Source organism: Petaurus breviceps, unplaced genomic scaffold (assembly GCF_028583685.1).
Source record: "Petaurus breviceps papuanus isolate PSGF00001 unplaced genomic scaffold, PetGlider_PUasm1.0 126, whole genome shotgun sequence".
Lineage (NCBI taxonomy): Eukaryota > Metazoa > Chordata > Mammalia > Diprotodontia > Petauridae > Petaurus > Petaurus breviceps.
Window position 1 is genome coordinate 53,608,990 of NW_027185655.1, and position 19,151 is coordinate 53,628,140.

The following is a 19,151-nucleotide window of genomic DNA, read 5'->3' on the forward strand; positions in this document are numbered from 1 at the left end:
ATGTAAAGACTTTTCTAAATGGGGGAAAAAAAAGTGTGACCCTAATCCAGGTTCTGGATCTAGGCAACTTGCAGAGTTGAAGCAAGAAATGCCTTGAGGAACACTTTTACAGACCAAAAATTATGCAGAAAGTAAAATATGAAGTTACATTCTCTCCTAAACGAGTTTCTTCCTGAACCTAAAAAGAAAGATTTTTGTTCTTTAATATATGTAGTGAGCATCTTAATTAGTTTTCCACAAATTATCTGTTTTTAGGGAAATTTTTATAGTCATATTATGAGGTAGAGAGTATGTAAATACCCTTAGAAAAAAATAGCATTTCATCTCTTCACCACTGAATCTGTGTTTAAAGAGCTGCTTTTTACTAGATTAAAGCTGGCCCAACCTTTGGGTACAGCAGGTGACTGATGATGTGGTATGATTAAAGATGTTTTAGGAAGATGCCTCCGTTAATATTCTCAGTTGGTATTCTACTATGAAAGACAGATTACTTTGGAATAAATTATTGCATATGTTGAAATGCATCTACCCTTTAAAGGGGTAGTATATTGATGTGTTTATAAGTTTTTTGTACCCTTGTGTGAATGTCAGCTGTTAATAAATTGACTCCTAGAAGAACAGGGCAAATAACAGGTGGAAAGGGGAGAGAGAATTCCCCAGCATGGGTTTTTTCATACTAAAATAGAATAAAGCCTGGTTGGGTTGAGGAGTAGTGGGGAGGGAAACATTTGGATAATAGCAATGTTTGGGCGGGGAGGAGGGAGAGTAGAAAGGATAAATGAATTATACCCACTTCAGAATTTTATTGACCTTTGTTTGATCAGCCTCCTGTGGGAAGATCTCTTTACTGATGTTCTTTCCCCATCTGACAAAGCACAAAGCTAGAGCCAAAGTCTTAATAATACCACCACTTTATGTCATTATAGCATTTTTACATCTGTGATGTTACAATCTCCAAAATTGCTCTGTGAGGAAGGCAGATAGCAGCTGCTGAAGACTTGGAAAAGAAAGTTCTCACTTCCAAAGTCCTTGACACTGTCAAATGGTTCAGCACTAGAAACGGATAGTTTTATCAGTGGAAGTGACATTAAAGATTACCACCTGTTTTGCCACTATACCCTAAAGACCATGGGACCTTTCCATCTGACTGACTGCTAAAAACCTTCTAGATGTGTCTATGTATTAGAGGCACCTAAGAGGCAAAGGAGGGTGCTGGACATGGCATTAGGAAGACCTCGGTTTGAATCTTTTCTCAGCTGTGTGACTCTGGGCAAATAAATCACTTCACTTCTTGCAAATAAATCACTTTAACTCATTTTCCTCATTTGTAAAATAGTGCTAACAGTACCACCTACCTCACAGGGCTGTTGTGAGGACTTAATGGACTAACGTGTAAAGGGCTTTGCAAACCTGAAAGTTCTCTATGAATGTTAGTGATCAATTATTACAGTAAACATTTAATAAATACAGTATTTTACCACACAATCATTGCCATGGTGTAATCGTCACACCCTATTTTTTCCACCCAAAAATTAGTTTCTAACCTTTCATCTCATAATCATCACATGGTATAATTCTATAATTGTCATGATTCTTAAAAGGTAAACAGAGCAGCATTGTATTCACCAGGACCAGATGGATATGTATTTATCCCTCATGCATGGTGAGCTGTGAACCTTGAATTCTCAGCACTCCCATTGTTAGTATATTTCTGAAAGCCAGCTTGAGTGGTTTGCTTGGAGAGCTGCAGTCCCAACTGTATTGTCACTCAACCCTTAGTGCAGGCACAAGTAGAGGGGGTGGGCAGGTGAAGCTGCCATGAGTACATCACATGATATGCTAAGACTTGCATCTTCCTAATTTTAACATATTCATGAATATTCCATGCATCCTAATCTCACACCAAAGACAGATTAGTAATAAATGAGTTATAAGTAACACCAGCACAATTTTAAAGCCTCACATAATGGTCACTCCCTACTCTTTGCAAAATTTTGACATAAAATCTGTGATGATTATGCAATGAAATATGGTACTTTTTCATTCATTTGTCCCATCTTTTAAACTAGGACACTGAAGGCTCAGAAAACTGAAATATCTTGTTCAAACTGCGTTAAGTGGTCAAGACAGCACTCAGGCTTTTTTGCTAATTACATTTTCTAGAGGAAATTTGGTCTCAGCTCTGAAGTTTTCCAAACTAAGTGACAAGGGTGAAATGACAATCTGGATGAAGTAACCTTGATGACTAAAACTGGAAGGACAGTCATTATTGTTGTCGTGGGTTCAAGGCTCAAGGTCTAGCGAGAGAAATAGAAGAAAATGAAAATGGAAAACTTAACCAGAATCATCCAAGTTATCAGCCTTCCCCACCCCCCACACTCACAACTGACTTTGCAGTGTATTGATTATAATTGGTGCAGACTTATGTTGTCGTGTTATAAAAATAATAATCCTATATGTAACATAATATAATAATGATGTTATATAATACTATGTTGTCAAATCCTCCCAAAAATACTCTTCATGTTGGTGGGAGGAAGGGAAGGGGAGGAGGGTTACTACCTTGGATTTAGTTGAACTTTGTTATTAAAATAACAGGGAGGGGTTTGTTTGTTTATACATATAATAATATGCATGTTTTCTGGGACTTTCATAGGGATGGTATGAGGAAGCATTAGAGCAATTTGAAGAAATTCAGGAGAGTGATCATCAAGCTGTTTACCAGTTGGGAGTTATGTATTATGATGGGCTGGGGACGAAAGCAAATCCTGTAAGTTGTCATTCTGCTTGAATTTGGAGATGGGTAGAGGGTGTGTTATTGTTAATAAACACCATGCTTGGCTGTCTTGGGGAAGGAGGGGGAAAATAGTTAAAACTTATGGAAGTAAATGTTGAAAACTAAAAATATTTTTTTAATTGTGGCTTATAATGTTGTGAGCAATTCTAAAGTATTAAATTATCAGTAAAATGTAAAAATAAAAAAATAAACACCATGCTTCTATTTAATCTGAGTTCGAAAACCTTCACTGATGAGGAATGAAGCACCTCACAAACAACGCATTTCACTTTAAACAGCTCTGATTATTAGGTTTTCCTATAAATAGTGCAGAAATCTGTATCTCTACCATTTCTACCCAGTTCTCTAAAGTCAAGGAACAAAAAAGTCTAAGCTGTTATCTCTTCAGTGTATTATGTATGTATGTCTTCCAATATTGTAAAGGTGGTTATCCTACCCCACCAAATCTTCTCTTCCTCGTACTAAACATCCCTGGTTTCTTTGGTCTGTCCTCATATGGCATGGTTTTGAGTTCCTTTATCATGGTGGTATCATTCTTCTCCATTGTATGTACTTTTAGCTTGTCAGTGTTCTTCCTAAAATTCCATTTCTTGAAACTGAACATAGACATGACCTAGTGTAGTGGCAGCCACACTGGCATACCCAGGATGGCTGCTAGCACAGGTTCTTAGATCTGCCCTACTAGGAGAGATACCTGTTTAAGACGTCAACAACCTTTTTTAATGACATTCACAAGTTCAAGGGGAAAGTCAGAGCTCTGAACTTCAGAGAAAATACAAAGAAAATAGAGAAAATACAAGCAGAGAAATAAAAAACAAACAGGGCTCTGTGACTGCCTGAATCAACTATACACTTTACATACATGCCTGGATCAAAAGAGCCTTTACATCTGAGTAGTCGGGGAGCTCTGAACACAGGGCCACTCAGAATCTTGACCAGGGAATCACAAGACCCTTCTCATAAGCGAGCCCCCAAAGCAAAATACCAACTCAGAGTATGTACTCGGGACTCAGTGCCTAACTAGAAATTAGCAAAAGGTGTGAAAGCCTCCCCTAAGCAAACTTCCCTTAATGGGCTCCATGTGAGGCCTATTAATGGGCAGGGAAGATCTTATATCCCATTAATATTTCACCTAGTCAGGTGAAATTTTATTAGAAAGAGCCCTTTTTGTGGATATTATGCTTATATCAATGTAGATTAAGATCATATTTGCTGTTTCTTTTTTAAATTTGGCTTTCATATCACATGATTAACTCACATTAAGCTTGAAGAAGTTCATTTAAAATTCTCAATATTTTGTCAGAAACTGTCATCTAGTAGCTAAGTCTATCTCCCCTGCTTGTACATATGAAAATTTTAAAACAAATACCTATTAAATTTAATCCTTTTAACTACAAGAATTAACCTTTTCCTCCCATAACAAATAATGCATGCCCTTTCTCCTGACACCAGTGGTTACCCTTCTTCATTCTGCAGGAAATGGAAAATGGGCATCTTTAAAAGTGGGTTTTTCTGCCTCTATGAGAAGAGCCTTAAGTTGATAACACAGTTCCATTGGTTCAGACATCCTTTTTTTTCCATTTGTACATTACATCTTTTTACCTTCCAGCCTCCTGGTCAGAATTGGATTCCCCTCTGCCTCCCTGGATTGTTTTTCTTCTGTTTTCCTTCTGAAGTATTTCTTCCTTTCTTTCTATAAACACTTCATTCTCCCTCATAAACCATCAGTGGAAAAGCATCTTTCCAATCCTGTCATTTTGTTCCAGTATTTTTTTGTTGTCTCGTGGAGTCCCTGATTTCTGTTTGGCTCATTCTAATTTTCAGCTGAAATCTGTTATGTGAGTAGGGCTTACAACTCCTGAACTCTATGCCATTTATCTTCTTTCCCCTTTTTTTCTCTAGAGCTCACATTTCATTTATAATATCCTTTTCCTTTTTTTTAAACTCTTGCTTCATTTCCTGCAGGAATTCTAGTAGGTTTTGCTTGTGGCTGTTATGTAGTTATTGCCTTATTTTGGGTTTGTGTCTTAGGAATCCCTAGAACCATAATCCTTTATATTGATCTCTTCCTTTGTTTATACTCATATTTCCAGCCATACTTCCTCAGTTGGTACTTTGTGTCCAGGCCAGGCTCTGTGCACTTCTGGAAGGAATAGTGGGGCTTTGTTTGGTTCTGGTCTTTATTATCTATGGTTTTCCTACTGCTTTCATTAGATACTGAGCACTGTGTTTTCAAGGACATCAGGGGACCTAAGGTCAGTAAGGCTCCTGGTGTCTCTGGCTCACCTGGTCCATTTTCTGGGCTTCTTCCTTCTCTCTCCCCACCCCCTTTTCCCCACTCCAACACCACTGCAAACTTCAGATGTCCCTGGATCACCCTTAGTTGGGGTGCTAGAAGACTTCTGTGTGTAAAGCTCTTATTTTGGACTTTTCTGGCTGAAAACCCTGACTGAGTGCTAGAAGGCTTCTGGCTGTGTCTTTGTGTGGGCCTGGGCTGGAAAAAGTACTTACCTGTAGTTTCTCCTTACATTTCCTGATCATTACTTAGTTGAATGCACTTTAAAATCTTATTAGAATAATATGATAGTACGATCGTTCTACTCCCATTTATTCCCCTTTCTTAGCAGGAATTCCCCTCCAACTTTCTATCTTCTTTAGCAGAGGCATCTACAAACACTATATAATACAGATTGTTACTAATTGGTTCTAGAAGAACCTGTGTTGTCCATTGCACTTGCTGTTAGCTGGTAATCTGTCCACAGGAGCACTTTTTAACCCATGTGTTTGTTTTCACTTTCTAAAAAGGCAGATTGCCTGGCTTTTCATAAGTCATCTGGTGCTAGTTGTCCAGATGCATTTAGGGAACCCCTGCCAATACTAATGTAAATAGTTGCCTTGCCTCGCTGTTGTTTGTGAAAATATCTTTTGGAGAAAGCCAGAATTGTTGCATCTTCTTTTCTCATCTATCCTTTCACAGTTGCTGAGAAGTTTTTAATGGACTTATCTCTTTTCTGTGCATTGTGAGTTTTGTAAAATACAGAAATGTATACATGATATGAAGTTTTCCCCAGAGAAATGATAGCAAAATTAACATTTTAATGCTAAATGTATTACTGATACTATAAAACTACAAAATACCCAAAATATTTATTATTTTTATCATAGTACTAGTACCATTACCACTGTAATTATACAAAAATAGTTGTTCTATTATTCAGATAGACAGCATATTTATGTACCAGCTTATTTACAGCATTTGTAAAATAACTTCTGTTGGAAAATGTATTCTAAGTTCTAAATCATTGAGTTGCAGATGAAGAACTCCTTTGTAAATTAGAAACTTCCTATGTACTGTGCAGTCTGAAAAAATTGAGTTCTATGGACAGACATCAAGGGTATATATACCATGCAGTGAAAACATGCAGAGAGGACAGACTTTTGCAGAGGTTTGCAGTGGACTGTATCTTTATGCACATCTGAATGAAAAGATACAAAGTGTGTATAGATACACATACACAATGTATGTGTGTATACATCTATATCTCCATTAATTACCTCAATATATACCTCATTATCACTAACAAGATGATCTTTGCCCTGATAACCTTTATCAGGTAAGAGGCCTCTTTGGTCAAGTTTCAGATTGAGTAAATAAAATTTTTATTTTAAAGAATATTTTATTTAAAGAATAATTCTTGGAAACTCCTTTTGAAATCAGTTAAAAGTATGAACTACATATGAATTGAATGAAATCAGGTGATTCCACACAGGAAGTATCTTCTAATTAGTTGAAGAGAATCATCTCTGCCCTGTTGGCAATAAATATTTATTAAATGAATGAAGTATAAATTTCAGTCAGAGATCATTTTATGGTTGTCTCTCAATAATGTTGTGCTATAAATTTGGATGGATTTTACAAAACCAATATATAAACCCATTACAGAGAAATTGTACATGCATGGTGGCATGTGAGAGTTTCATTTCCTTGTTATGCTGAGCAGGGATAGATCTCCACTCAAGAATTTATTTGTTCATTTTTTGTACTAGTCAGGGCAATATGAAAATCAAGAAATTAACAAATGTATACATGTATTTGTCGATTGTTAATAATTGTTAATAAAAATATTATTACCATATCTCCCACATAAGTCATCAGCACTGTGCTAAGGCCTAAGTCCTTAGCATGTATCTCTTTATACATGTATGTGTATAAATGTATGTGTATGTATATATGTACATACACACCCTGTGGGCTGTGTATATGTGTGTGTATGTGCTGGGGGAGAGGGAACAACACTGTGCTAAGTGCTGGGTCTAAAAGAAAAAGAAAAAACAGTCCTTGCCCTCAAGGGGCCTGCATTTAATTGAGGAGACAACATGTATATAAATCAGTACATATGAGATATATCCAGAGTAAGTGGGAGGTAGGCTTAGAAAGCAAAGTACCAGTAACTGTGGATACCAGGAAGGCCTCCTGGAGGAAATGATGCTTGAGCTGAGTTTCAAGGGAAGCCAGGAAATCCCAAAGTCAGAAATGAAGAGGGAGGGTATCACAGGCTAGGGGACTGGCCAGGGCAAAGGCATGGAGGGCAAGGTGGAGTGTTATGTGGCAGAGGCAGCAGAGGGCCAGGTTGTGAAGGACTTCACATGCCAAACAGCACATTTTATATCTGAACCTGGAAGTAATAGAGAATGAATGGGGTGGTGTCTGTGAGCAGAGAAAGGGGATGAAGGTGAGAGGAGTTGTGAAGATGGACACAACAAAATATAAGGACAGACTGGATGTGTGGGGTAAGAAGGTGAGGGCTACACAGAACTTGCAAGCTGGGATGACTGAGAGGGTGGTGGTGCACTTGAACAGCAAATAGGAAAGTTGGGAAGAGGAGAGAGAGTCTGGGGAGAATGATGAGCATGTGGAATTTGACATCTGTGGGATGTCTAGTTTGAAAGCAAACCCTGGATCATAGATCTGAGAATCATCAGCATCAAGATGATAGTTGAGGGGCAGCTAGGGGACGCAGTGAATAGAGCACCAGTCCTGGAGTTTGGAGGACCTGAGTTCAAATGCGACCTCAGACACTTGACACACTTACTAGCTGTGTGACTTTGGGCAAGTCACAACCCCAATTGCCTTGCCTTCCCCCCTCCAAAGAAAAATAAAAAGATGATAGTTGAACCCATGGGAGCTGATGAGTTCACCAAGTGAACTATAGGGAGAGATGAAAAGAAAACCCAGGGCAGAACCTTGGGGGACACCCACACTCAGGGAGTGTGACATGGATGAAGATAATCCGGTGTCAGTAGGAAAAGAATCCAGCAGTGTGACTGGATGTCACTGGATCACAGACTGTTGGGGAGGGGAGGTGTAAAGTGTAAGAAGACTAGAAAAATTCACGTATGGGGCCCCTCCAGTCCCTGTCACTTCAGTGAGTACATATACCAATGAAATCAGAAATCAGTGTTGAAAGGAAAACTCTTCCTTTGGGCTTTTCACCCTGATTAATGAGGCAAAACTCAGGACAAAGAGAATTAATGTCAAGGTAGCACCTGAAAGGCTGATCACTGAAGATCAGTGATGGCTTCAAGGTGCGGCCAGCTTTTATAGGTAACTTTACAATTCGGATAGGTCTGCCTCTGCAAAAGAGGTTGGGCCTTTGCTTCTCAGTTCCTCCCCAACGTAGCAGGAACGTGACGGTTTGCAGGTAGGGGTACAGAGGTCACAGGTAGGGGATGACTTGGCTATGTGACCGAGATCAGGGGACTGGGTTACTGATTGACAGGCAGGACCAGGAACTACAGGATACTGAGTCAATGTAACTTTCAATACTTGAATCCTAGAACTACTGATAAGTGCATCATCTGGGCCAGTATGAATCTCATTCAAACCAAAAGGATCTCCCCCCCTTCCCCTACCACCAATTTGTTTATCAAAAACTTCCCTGGGGCTAAACTGCCTAGTTAATTTTCTCACTTTTTATCTGATGAAACTAAAGTCTGACTTTGAGAAAAATTTACCCTTCTGGTAAAATGTTAAAAAAAACCCACTGAAGCCTCCGTCCCTCTAATGGGGTAGGACTTTATTGGAGGAACATTTGCATGGCCGTTAAATGAGTGACACCCTTTGGAGCAAATTGAAAACACTACCTAGTAGGTACAATTTCTCCTTTTGGCTATCAAGCACTGCTTAATCCTGACTCTGCTTTTAAAGAGAAACCTTTCATTTTTCCTTTTATCTGTGGAGTTGCAGGTGTTGAAAGTCCCCAAGTTGTAGACAGTTCTCCTTACCCTAGTAGAACTAAAAATAACTTTGTCAGTTTTTCTTCTGTTAATGTGCCTTAAAATGCTCCAGTGGAGGAAGAAAAGAAGAAGGAAAAAACCCGTCCCTGTGACTATTTCCTGCTAATTCTAGAAACCTTTTGTTCTATTCTGTATGGGGGGGAGGGCGGGGAGAAGGAAAGGCGTTATGGTTTTATAAAGGACTTTTGAGATCATCTGGTCCAATACCATCTTACAGATGTAGGCACACTAAGGTTGAGGGGAGTGTCACTACACTTGGTAGAAGTGGGGGAGCTGGGATGTGAGCCCAGGGCTCCTCAGCCCGTTCCACTGTAGCTTTGACTATATCCCTCATTAATTAGGATCCACTCCATGCAGGGAGGAACCCCATCAATCCTCCTGTCAACAGATGTTTTCTTTTCTCTTTTTACATTTCCAAAGCCCAGCACCATACTTGATAGGGGCCATGCGGAAGTGCTCCCTTCCTCCCTTCTCCCTCCCCTCCACTCTCCTCTTGTTGAATTGAATTGATTGCCTCTCATACTTGTTCCATATTTCTTAAAACATTAAACCTTAGCCTTGTGTAAAATAATAACTAGCTTGAAGTGGTTCAGGTCATTCATTAACCGCTATATCAAGGTCCTGGATCCTTTCAAACCAACTCCTAACTTTTTAAAGGGGTTGATTCCTTTTTTTTGTACATTAAAAAACTTACTTTATAAGAAAAATGACAATTTACAATAAAGTCTTCAGAGAGGCCACCATTGCTTTTAAATAGTATATCCCAGTTCTTAGGCCCAATGTCATAGTGATAAATTGTTTGCTATGTAAAATACACTGACTGTAACCCTTTAAATAAATGAAGATTCTGGCTGGCCTCTAGGGGGCAAACAAGTCACATAATAACCTAGAAAACAAAGTACATGCAGTGTATTCCTTCTCAAATAAGGAGCCCAGAATTGAAGTTCAATCCATTTTTTTCATAGTGATAGAATTATAGAATTAGAAGGAATCTCAGATGTCATCTGAAGCAAAACATTAATCCTGTCTTACAACATCACCCCAAATTGGCCAGTGGTTCCAGTCTCTATTAGGTGAATTAGTGATAGAGTATTCATTACTTACTGAGGTTTCTGTCACTGTATGGGGACATTTATAATTATTGGAAATGTTTTCCTTTTATGGAACCCAAATCTGATTTCTTGTCATTTTTGTCCATCTGTCCTAATTCCACTTTCTTTTTTTTTTTTTAAGCAATTGGGGTTAAGTAACTTGCTCAAGGTTACATGGCCATTATTTCTGGGTGTGGTGCTAAATATCTGAGCCCGGATTTGATCCCACAGGTCATCCTGACACTGGGGCCAGTGCTCTTATTCACTGAGCCACCTGGCCGCCCCCCTAATTCCACTTTCTGTGACCAAGTAGAGTAAGTCTAATTTCAGTCAACCAATCAAGAATTTATTAAGTTCCTGTGTTCCAAGAATTGTGCTAGATGCTGAAAGGTTTTCCACATGAAAGCATTTAAATATATATAAATACAATTATGTCTTCAAAAGTTCTCTCTGTACTAAGATAAGCTTCCCTAATTCTTTTAATCATAGCATGGTTTAGAGTTCCTTCATCATCCATGGTTCCAGAACCTCAGAGCTGAAAGTAGCCTCATAGGGTCAATGGGTTCTTTACTGATAATTCTCTGTAACAACTTCAAACCAGTGGTCATCCAATGATCACTAGAAATCCCCAGGTGAGGGTCAACCTTGTAATTTCCATGGCATTGCATTTGACATTTGACTATCAGTGGCTGGAGATTGTTTTATAAAACTTTAATAGATTCATTCATTACTCATTATAATCTCCTACTGAGAGAGCCTTTCTGAATAATGCTGGCATCCCAAGATTTATGTTGATATTTAAAAAAGAATACTGCCAGTAAGGTGAGATAAGCCTTAAAATGTTCCGAATTTTCCAGTGGCTTGATTTTCTTGACTTCTGTTGATATACTGGTAGACATTTTGAAATTGCATATTTGCCTTTAGATTAATCCTGAATCCAAAAACTTTCCAAGCTTAGGGTGCTTTTCTCTTTTAATAAAACTTGTGCCATCTGAGGAGTTCAGAACTTTTTTAGACATTTATTTGCTTGAATCACAATATCACTCATATCTCAGGCATTCAATTACCCTGACTAGAAGTAGGGGAATTGAGGGAAAGACAAATGTAGGATTGCCCAGCAGCTAAGAAAACAATAGAAGGGCATATGAAGGCAATGGAGACAGGAGCAACGCAGTCAATCAGCAAGTACTTATTGATGTGCCAGTCCCTGTGTTAGAGACACTATGGGGATACACATTCAGAGAATGAAACCTAATTACTATAGGCATCCTATTTTCATGGAATTTACATGAAATGTCCATTTGTTATTGGGTTGTGTTCGACTTGTGACCCCATTTAGGATTTTCTTGGCAAAGATACTGGAATGGTTTGCCATTTCCTTTTCCAGCTCATTTTACAGATGAGGAAACGGAGGCAAACAAGGTTAAGTGACTTGCCCAGGGTCACACAGCTAGTAAGTATCTGAGACCAGATTTGAACTCAGGAAGAGGAGTTTTCCTGACTCCAGGCCTGATATTCTAAGCACTTTACCACCTAGCTGCCTGAAATGTCCCCATACTCCAGAAAGACTTGCTTGAAAATGTTTATTTTCTTACCTGTGGGTTTACACAGTTCTTCTCATTTAAGATGTGTATGAAATGAAGATTACATGATCATTTCACTGCTGCATTGTTAGATTAAAAATTTAAAACTAAAAGGTGATTACAGGAAAATGTGGGGTCTCCAATTCTGGAAATATTTTCAGACTAGAGTAATTTAAATGTAATTCTGTCTGGAGGAAGAGAAATTATAAACGCTCTTGAGGCCAGAGACCTGGTCTTATTTCCTGAGGGAGGTGATCTCCATTTAAAGTTTGCACTTGGAGGTGCCTTCCAACCTAGCCTGGAATTATTCTGCATTTGCTAGAGATGAATCCAAAAGTTGCTATATTTATAGTCAGAAGACGTAAATGTGAGTATCTGCTCTGAGTGTTGATACTTGCAACCTGTGTGAATGTGGGTTGTCATTTTTTCTCTCTGGGTCTCAGTTTCCTATTCTGTAAAACAAGAGAATTGGATAAGAGGGTAAAACCTGAAACATCAAGTAGCCCCTAAAACTCCCAGTCATGACCCTGAGTCACATTAAACTATAATTGGGAAATGTTTCACAAAATAAATAAAAATACAGTGCAACAAAGATAATGTAAATTTGTAGTTTTCTAAGTCAATATGTGAATTGCAGGAATCCATTTCTTTTTGTGTTTGTTACCACCAGATTGGATGGGTTTAGAGCAAGGCTTAATTCTTCTTGACATACTAGGTTTGAGGGGGGAAAATGAGCCCTATTAGGTACAAGAAATCCTAGGGCTGTCCAGGCAGCTAGATGGCACAGTGAATAGAGCACCAGCCCTGGAGTCAGGACAACCTGAGTTCAAATCCAGCTTCAGAAACTTAACACAAAAACTAGCCATGTGACCTTGGGCAAGTCACTTAACCCCAACTGCCCTCCAAAAAGCAAAAAAAAAATCCTGGCTATCACGTCTTTTCTTGTCTTATTTTTTAATGATCTGAGATTGTGGAAATATGGTGGTTCTACTAATTAGGTAAGAGGTTTGATGAAGAAAAGTGAAAACATGGTAGTTTAGCTCCAGTTCTGAGTATTTCTTAATTTTCTAATTTTTTCCAAATTCTTGTTAATAGTTTTCTGTAGCAGGATCTTTGGGGAAATTTTTCCCTAATTTCTCCTACTTCAGTGGGCTAAATTTTAAATATTAAAGTAATTTCTGAAGACATAGCGAGCCTTTCTTTGTGATTTTGGGAATCTTGTGATCTAGTCTCTGGGCTTCACTTTCCTTATCTATAAAGTCAGAGGGAGAATTAGATTATCACCAATGTTCAATCTAGCCCTAACTTTCTATGGTTCTATAACTACAAAGGCTTTTTGAAGTCCCGCAGGTGATCCTGGAGCTGGAAACTTAGGTATGACCTAGCATTGTCTGAATTATTATAATGAAAAGAAGTCCAGACTTAAAGTCACAGCCTAAAAGAACATTCTGGGGTCCCTGGAGTGATCCAGTATCAATGAGCTTTCAGAATTTGCCCTACACTGCTAAAATTCTTCATCATTATTAAAATCAAGAGACCTGGGTCTGAGTCCCTGTTCCTCCATTCATGAATAAGTCAAGTCACATCAACAAACAAAATTTACTAGTTGCTTATTATGTGCCAGGCACTGTTAAACCCTAAGGATTGAAAGAAATGGGGAAAAAAAAACAGCCCCTGGTCTCTAGGAACTCATAGTCTAATGGGGGGAGGGGGGAGGCGGGGCACAGCATGCAAACAACTATGTACATACAAGATATATGCAGGGTAATTTGGGGAGTAATTTCAGAGGGAAGGAAGGTATTAGCAATGAGAAGGAAAGGCTTCTTGCAGAAAGTGGGATTTTTAATTGAGACTTTTGAAGGAAACCTGGGAAACTGTTAGACAAGTCATTTAACTTGTCATTTATAAATGGCAATTACAAGAATTAAAATATATATCTATATCACTCAATAAACATTTATTTAGCACCTGCTCTGTGCCAGGCACTGTGCTAAGTGCTAAAGAAGCAAAAGAGAGGCTGACCTCAAGGAGCTTACAATCTAATGGGGAGACAACGTGCGAATGATATATATATGAGAAACTATATACAGGATAAATAGGAAATAATTAGCAGAAGGAAGGCACTGGAATTCAGAGGAGTTAGGAAATGCTTCAGGTAAAATACAAGATTTTCAGTTAGGACTTAAAGGAAGTCAGGGAAGTCAGTTGGTGAAGTTGAAGAAGCAGAGTACGGAGGACGACAGCCATAGAAAATTCCCAGAGGCTAGACATGGAGTGTCTTATTTGTGGAATGGCCAGGAGGCCAATGTCACTGGATGAAGGAGTACATGGTGTAAGGAAGGTGTAAGAAGAGGCAAAAGGCAGCAGGGGGCTAGGTGTTTGATCCTTAAGGCAATAGGAAGCCACTGAAGTTTATTGAGGAGAGTGACATGGTTGGACCTGCACATAAGGAAAATCACCTTAATGGCCGAATGGAATGGAGGGAGACATGAGGCAGGCAGACCCACCAAAAGGCATTAGTCTTGGCAAAAGGTGATAATGGCATGTACTAGAATGATGGTAGAGCTAGAGGGGAGAAAGGGACATATAGGAGATGTTACAGAGCTGAAATCCACAGGCTTTGACCACAACATGAATATGGGGGAGTGGTGAGAGATAGGAATCAAGGAAAGGTCCTAGTTTGCAAGCCTGAGAGACTGGAAGGATGGTGTCTTTGAACCCTGTGCAAGACTTTATATTTATTCCTGTTACATTTCATCCTATTAAGTTTGGCCCATTGTTTTAGGCTGTTGAGATATTTTTGAATCTTGATTGTACATACCATATTGTTAGCTATACCTCCTAGGTTCATATCATCTATAAATTTGTTGAGCACACCATCTATGCGTATCCAAATCATTTGTAAAAATGTTGAACATGCTACCAAGGACAAATCTCTCCTACAGTCTACCAGGTAGATCACAAGATCATGGATCCAGAGCTGGGAGGAATCTCAAAGGCCCAACCATCTCATTTCTCAGATGAAGAAACTGAGGCCTGGGGAGGTTAAATGATATGTTTAGTACCTAAGAGTTGACCCCAGTCCATCAATGACTGCTTTTTGGATCTGGAGAGTCGGGCACTTCTGAATCTACCTGTGTCATCATACAGTCTACATCTCTCCATTGTTTCTCTAAGGATAGCATGGAATGCTCTGTCAAATACCTTTGGTGAGATCCATATATTCTTTGTCTATAACATTGTTCTGGCCGACCAGTCAAGTGATTCTGGCATGAACTTTTTAACATGAAATCATGCTTTGCAAACCTTAAAAATACTATAAAAATTCTATTTTTGTTAGAATGTTATATTATTATCATCATATTATTAATATATCGATAATATTATAATTAATATATTATATTATAATAACATTACAAGGCTATTATTATTATAATGAAGAAAAACATCTCTCTCACAACACATTTAAAAATTTTGTTAGGAGGAATTGAAGTAAATTGATCTATAATATTAAGACTCAATGTTTGTTTTTTGCAAGTGTGACTATATTTTCATTTCAAGTATTATGGCACCTCTCGCCTTATTTTCTCTGGTTTTCTACAGATTATTGATAGTTGATCAGTTTATGTGAAAGTTAGCATAATAAAATGGGAGAGAGCTGGGCACAAAACCAGAAAGGCCTGGGTTCAAGTTATACCATAGACACCTACTGGTTGTATAACCCTGGACACTGGACAGTGCTTGAGGCGTTTCTCTAAGACTATGTTGCTGAGAAGGTGCTTGTCTCCATTGTTGTTTGGGGTTTCCTCATATGTTATTTCTCTGTGGTAATGAAATCACAGATCTAGCCTCTATCAGTTTATATTATTCAGATTTTCCTTGCCCTCAAATTTAGTTTATCTAGATGTATAGATGCTATCTCCCCACCTATTCGCTCCAAGATGGTCTCTTGTCATGAAATAAGGAAAAAAAGAACATTGATTGCTGCACTATAATCCATCACTTAGTGATGTTTATTTCTAAAACTGACTCTGATATTCATTCTCTTATTATCTTAAGGCAGAATTTATTTTTAGTATGATTTTCATCTTAGCTAACAGTTTGTCTATGTTGATGGAAGTGTTTGGAGATAGAAATTTTCATCCAAGGACTGTTTTGGATCATCTCAAAAGTTTTAGTATGTTGTCTTACTGTTGTCATTGTAATTGATGGAGTTAACTATTGTTTCATTTGTCCTTGGATGCACTAATACTTCAGGGATTAAATTATTTAGTTTCCATTTTTTAAATCCTTTCTTCAAAGACTCTTTATTGGTCATAATTTTTATTGCATTGTAGTCAGTAACAGACATTTAATATTTCTGCTTTTCTTTGTTTATGAAGTTTTTCTATGTCCTCCATTCCTTTGACCCAGAACTTGATCAGTTTTTGTACAGGTATCATATATAACTGAGGAAATTCATATGCCTTTCAATGTTCATTCAGCAGTCACCAGAGATCTAGCATATCTAACTTTTCTTAAATTTCAAATAAGTCCTTAATTCATTTCTTCTTTTGTCTTTTTGTTAGCCTTGTCTAGGTCTGAAAAGGTCCAGATGTCTGATCATAATTTTACTGTCTTTTTTTTCTTCCTGTAATTTAATTAGCTTTTCTTTTAAGTACGTAGATACTATGTTCTCATGTATGATGCCTTTGAGTATAATTTCATTTCCTTGCTAATATCTTTTAACCATAATTATTTTTATTATTACCTGGTCTGAGATTGACTCCTCTGCTTTTTAAAATTTGCCCAAATCATAACAAATTCATCTCGTCTCTTATTTTAATCGTGTAAGTCTTTAACAGGTTTCTTGTAAACAATATATTGCTGGATTCTACTTTCTAATCCATTTTGCTACCCTTTTCTTTTTTGTGGGTGTGTTCATTTCAATTATATTTATATTTATGATCATAATTATATATTTCCTTCCTTAATATCCTTTTATATGTCTTTATCTCTCTTCTCCTTTTGCCAAAAAAAAAGACAGAAATAAGAAGTAGGAAAAGTAAAAGATTGGGATTAATACAAGTATTTTATAGTAAAATTATCTGATCCTACTCTTTTGCTAAGGCAGAACTAAGACAAATTTGTTTCTTTTAACATTGTGCTTTAGCATTAAAAAAAATAGTTGATTGCATATGAACAGTATTGCAGAAGATTTTACTGATTTATGTTTTTAATTGGATATAATTTTATCATACTGAAAGATCTACTCACTTTATTCAAGGTCCCTGATTTCTACAGAGGAAGCTTTGGCATCAAGTACATTTTACTTCTAATCACAGAAGCATTAAACAAGAAGCTCCATTTTTCAAAATCACTTAGTTCACACATTTCATAACATTTAACAGATGGAAGAATTGTAACAAAGGTGGTTAACTTCTATCTACTCTATGTATCTTGCATGTTTCTACATATATAGATATTGTATCCCTCTATTGGAATATAAGCTCCTTGAGGGCAGGGACTATTTTTTATCCTTTAAAAAAAAATCCCTGATGCTTAGCTTAAGGCCTGACACATAAATGCTTAAATAGATGCTTATTGATTGAGCAATTGATTTCTACCCTCCACACCTCAGAACAGTTCATTTCTTACACAGAAATTTTAACACTTGTGCTCTCTACATTTAACCCTTTGGTTGACAGTGGTTAATTTTTTTTCTTACCATGTCTTTCCAGGTGTTTTGAAAAGCTAAATACATTTTAGGTAAATTGTGAGCAGTGTATTTATTTTAATACACTTGAGGGAAGTGGAAAGGTAAGCATTGTTGCTGTAGTATAGGACTAATTATTCTGGTATCTGGGATGAGTTTCCAAGAATTGTGTCATCTCACATCAGGAGAGATGAGGAGAGGAAAAGAAAGGATGTGTGTGTGTGTGTGTGTGTGTGTTTGTTAGGATTTGAGATGCAGAGTTGGAAGCATCAGAAAAGGAGGCAAATCTAACTGACTCTGAAGTTCATTTTCTTTTCTATCTTAAGGCAGAATTTATTTTTAGTATGATTTTCATCTTAGCTAACAATTTGTTGATGGAAGTGTTTGGAGATATAAGTTTCCCCATGAGGACTGTTTTGGATCTTCCCTACCTGACCTTTAATCTCTGAGCTCTGGGTCAGGACATACATTTTCACTTCTAATTTTTGTCCAATACATATCCTCCATTCTTACTGTGACTGCTGATGCCTCATCACTCTGTGCTTTTGTTCAGACAAGCATAAACCACAATCTAAAATGCTGATAAGAGAGTAAATTTATTTGGGCCAAAACTAAGAATACTTTTTGGGGGGGGGGATATGCTTTTTTTTTCCTTTGTGGAAGGCAAAAGGAGTGGAATATATGAAGAAAATTCTCGAATCTCCATGTCCCAAAGCAAGGCATTTAAAATATGCAGCTGCATACAACTTGGGAAGAGCTTTTCATGAAGGACAAGGTGTTCCCCACGATGATGAGGAAGCTGAAAGGTAATCCAAACTCAGAGTGAAGCTTTGTTTTTATAGGCTATTGACTTTTCCTGTCATATGCCTGTGATTTCTCTTTCTTTCTTCAGACTATGGCTTTTTGCTGCAGACAATGGGAATCCAAAAGCTAGTGTCAAAGCTCAGAGTATCTTGGGACTATACTATTCTACAAAGGAGCCTAAAGAGCTGGAGAAGGTGAGTTACCTACCTTATTTTTTTAATGTGATGTTACCTTGAGGTTAATGAGTAAGTCATTCTTTTTATTTTTTAATTTTCAATTTTTGTTTTAATTTAAACTGTTTATCCTCTTTTCTTTTTTTTTGCTTTTTAGAAGGCAGTTAGGGTTAAGTGACTTGCCCAAGGTCACACGGCTGGTTTTTGTGTTGTGTCTGAGGCCTGATTTGAATTCAGGTCCTCCTGACTCCAGGACTATATTAACTGTGCCACCTAGCCGCCCCTTTTCTTTTTTTCCCCTCCTTTTGGGTATGTGCTTTGGGAGGGAGGGAGCCAAACCTAGTTAACAGTTAGGTTTAGAACCCTTAACAACCCTGTTTTTCATTTGGCAAAGTGCCAGATTTCTTCAGGGGAAAAATGACCTTTTAAGAACTCCAAGTTGAGGTGCAAGATTTTTAGCAGAAACATTGACAAGATCATTAATTATAGGATATTTTAAAGCCAAAGAGAAAACATGGAAAGAATCCTGAAATTAAAATAATCTTTCAAAATATAAAAAGATTGATTACATTGTAATAGATAATATAATAATAAATATAATAATGTAATAGATATTCTGTATTATGTGTTTGTAAGCCCAGTTTCCTCAGCTATGAAATGAGGGGGGTCAGCACAAGATAATCTCTAAGGTCTCTAAATAACTCTAGAGGC

The 19,151-nt window shown here is 37.6% G+C and overlaps 1 protein-coding gene across 8 annotated transcripts in view; it reads left to right on the top strand.

Moving 5' to 3' along the window:
* The window catches only part of LRP2BP (LRP2 binding protein), a 39,068-nt gene that overhangs the window by 12,408 nt on the left and 7,509 nt on the right, over window positions 1–19,151 (top strand). For all 8 annotated transcript variants that reach the window (XM_069095876.1, XM_069095885.1, XM_069095925.1 and 5 more), the window contains 3 exons: window positions 2,657–2,770; window positions 18,127–18,269; window positions 18,356–18,461. In XM_069095876.1, coding sequence (XP_068951977.1) covers window positions 2,657–2,770; window positions 18,127–18,269; window positions 18,356–18,461 — 363 coding nt within the window. The remainder of the gene's footprint in view (window positions 1–2,656; window positions 2,771–18,126; window positions 18,270–18,355; window positions 18,462–19,151) is intronic.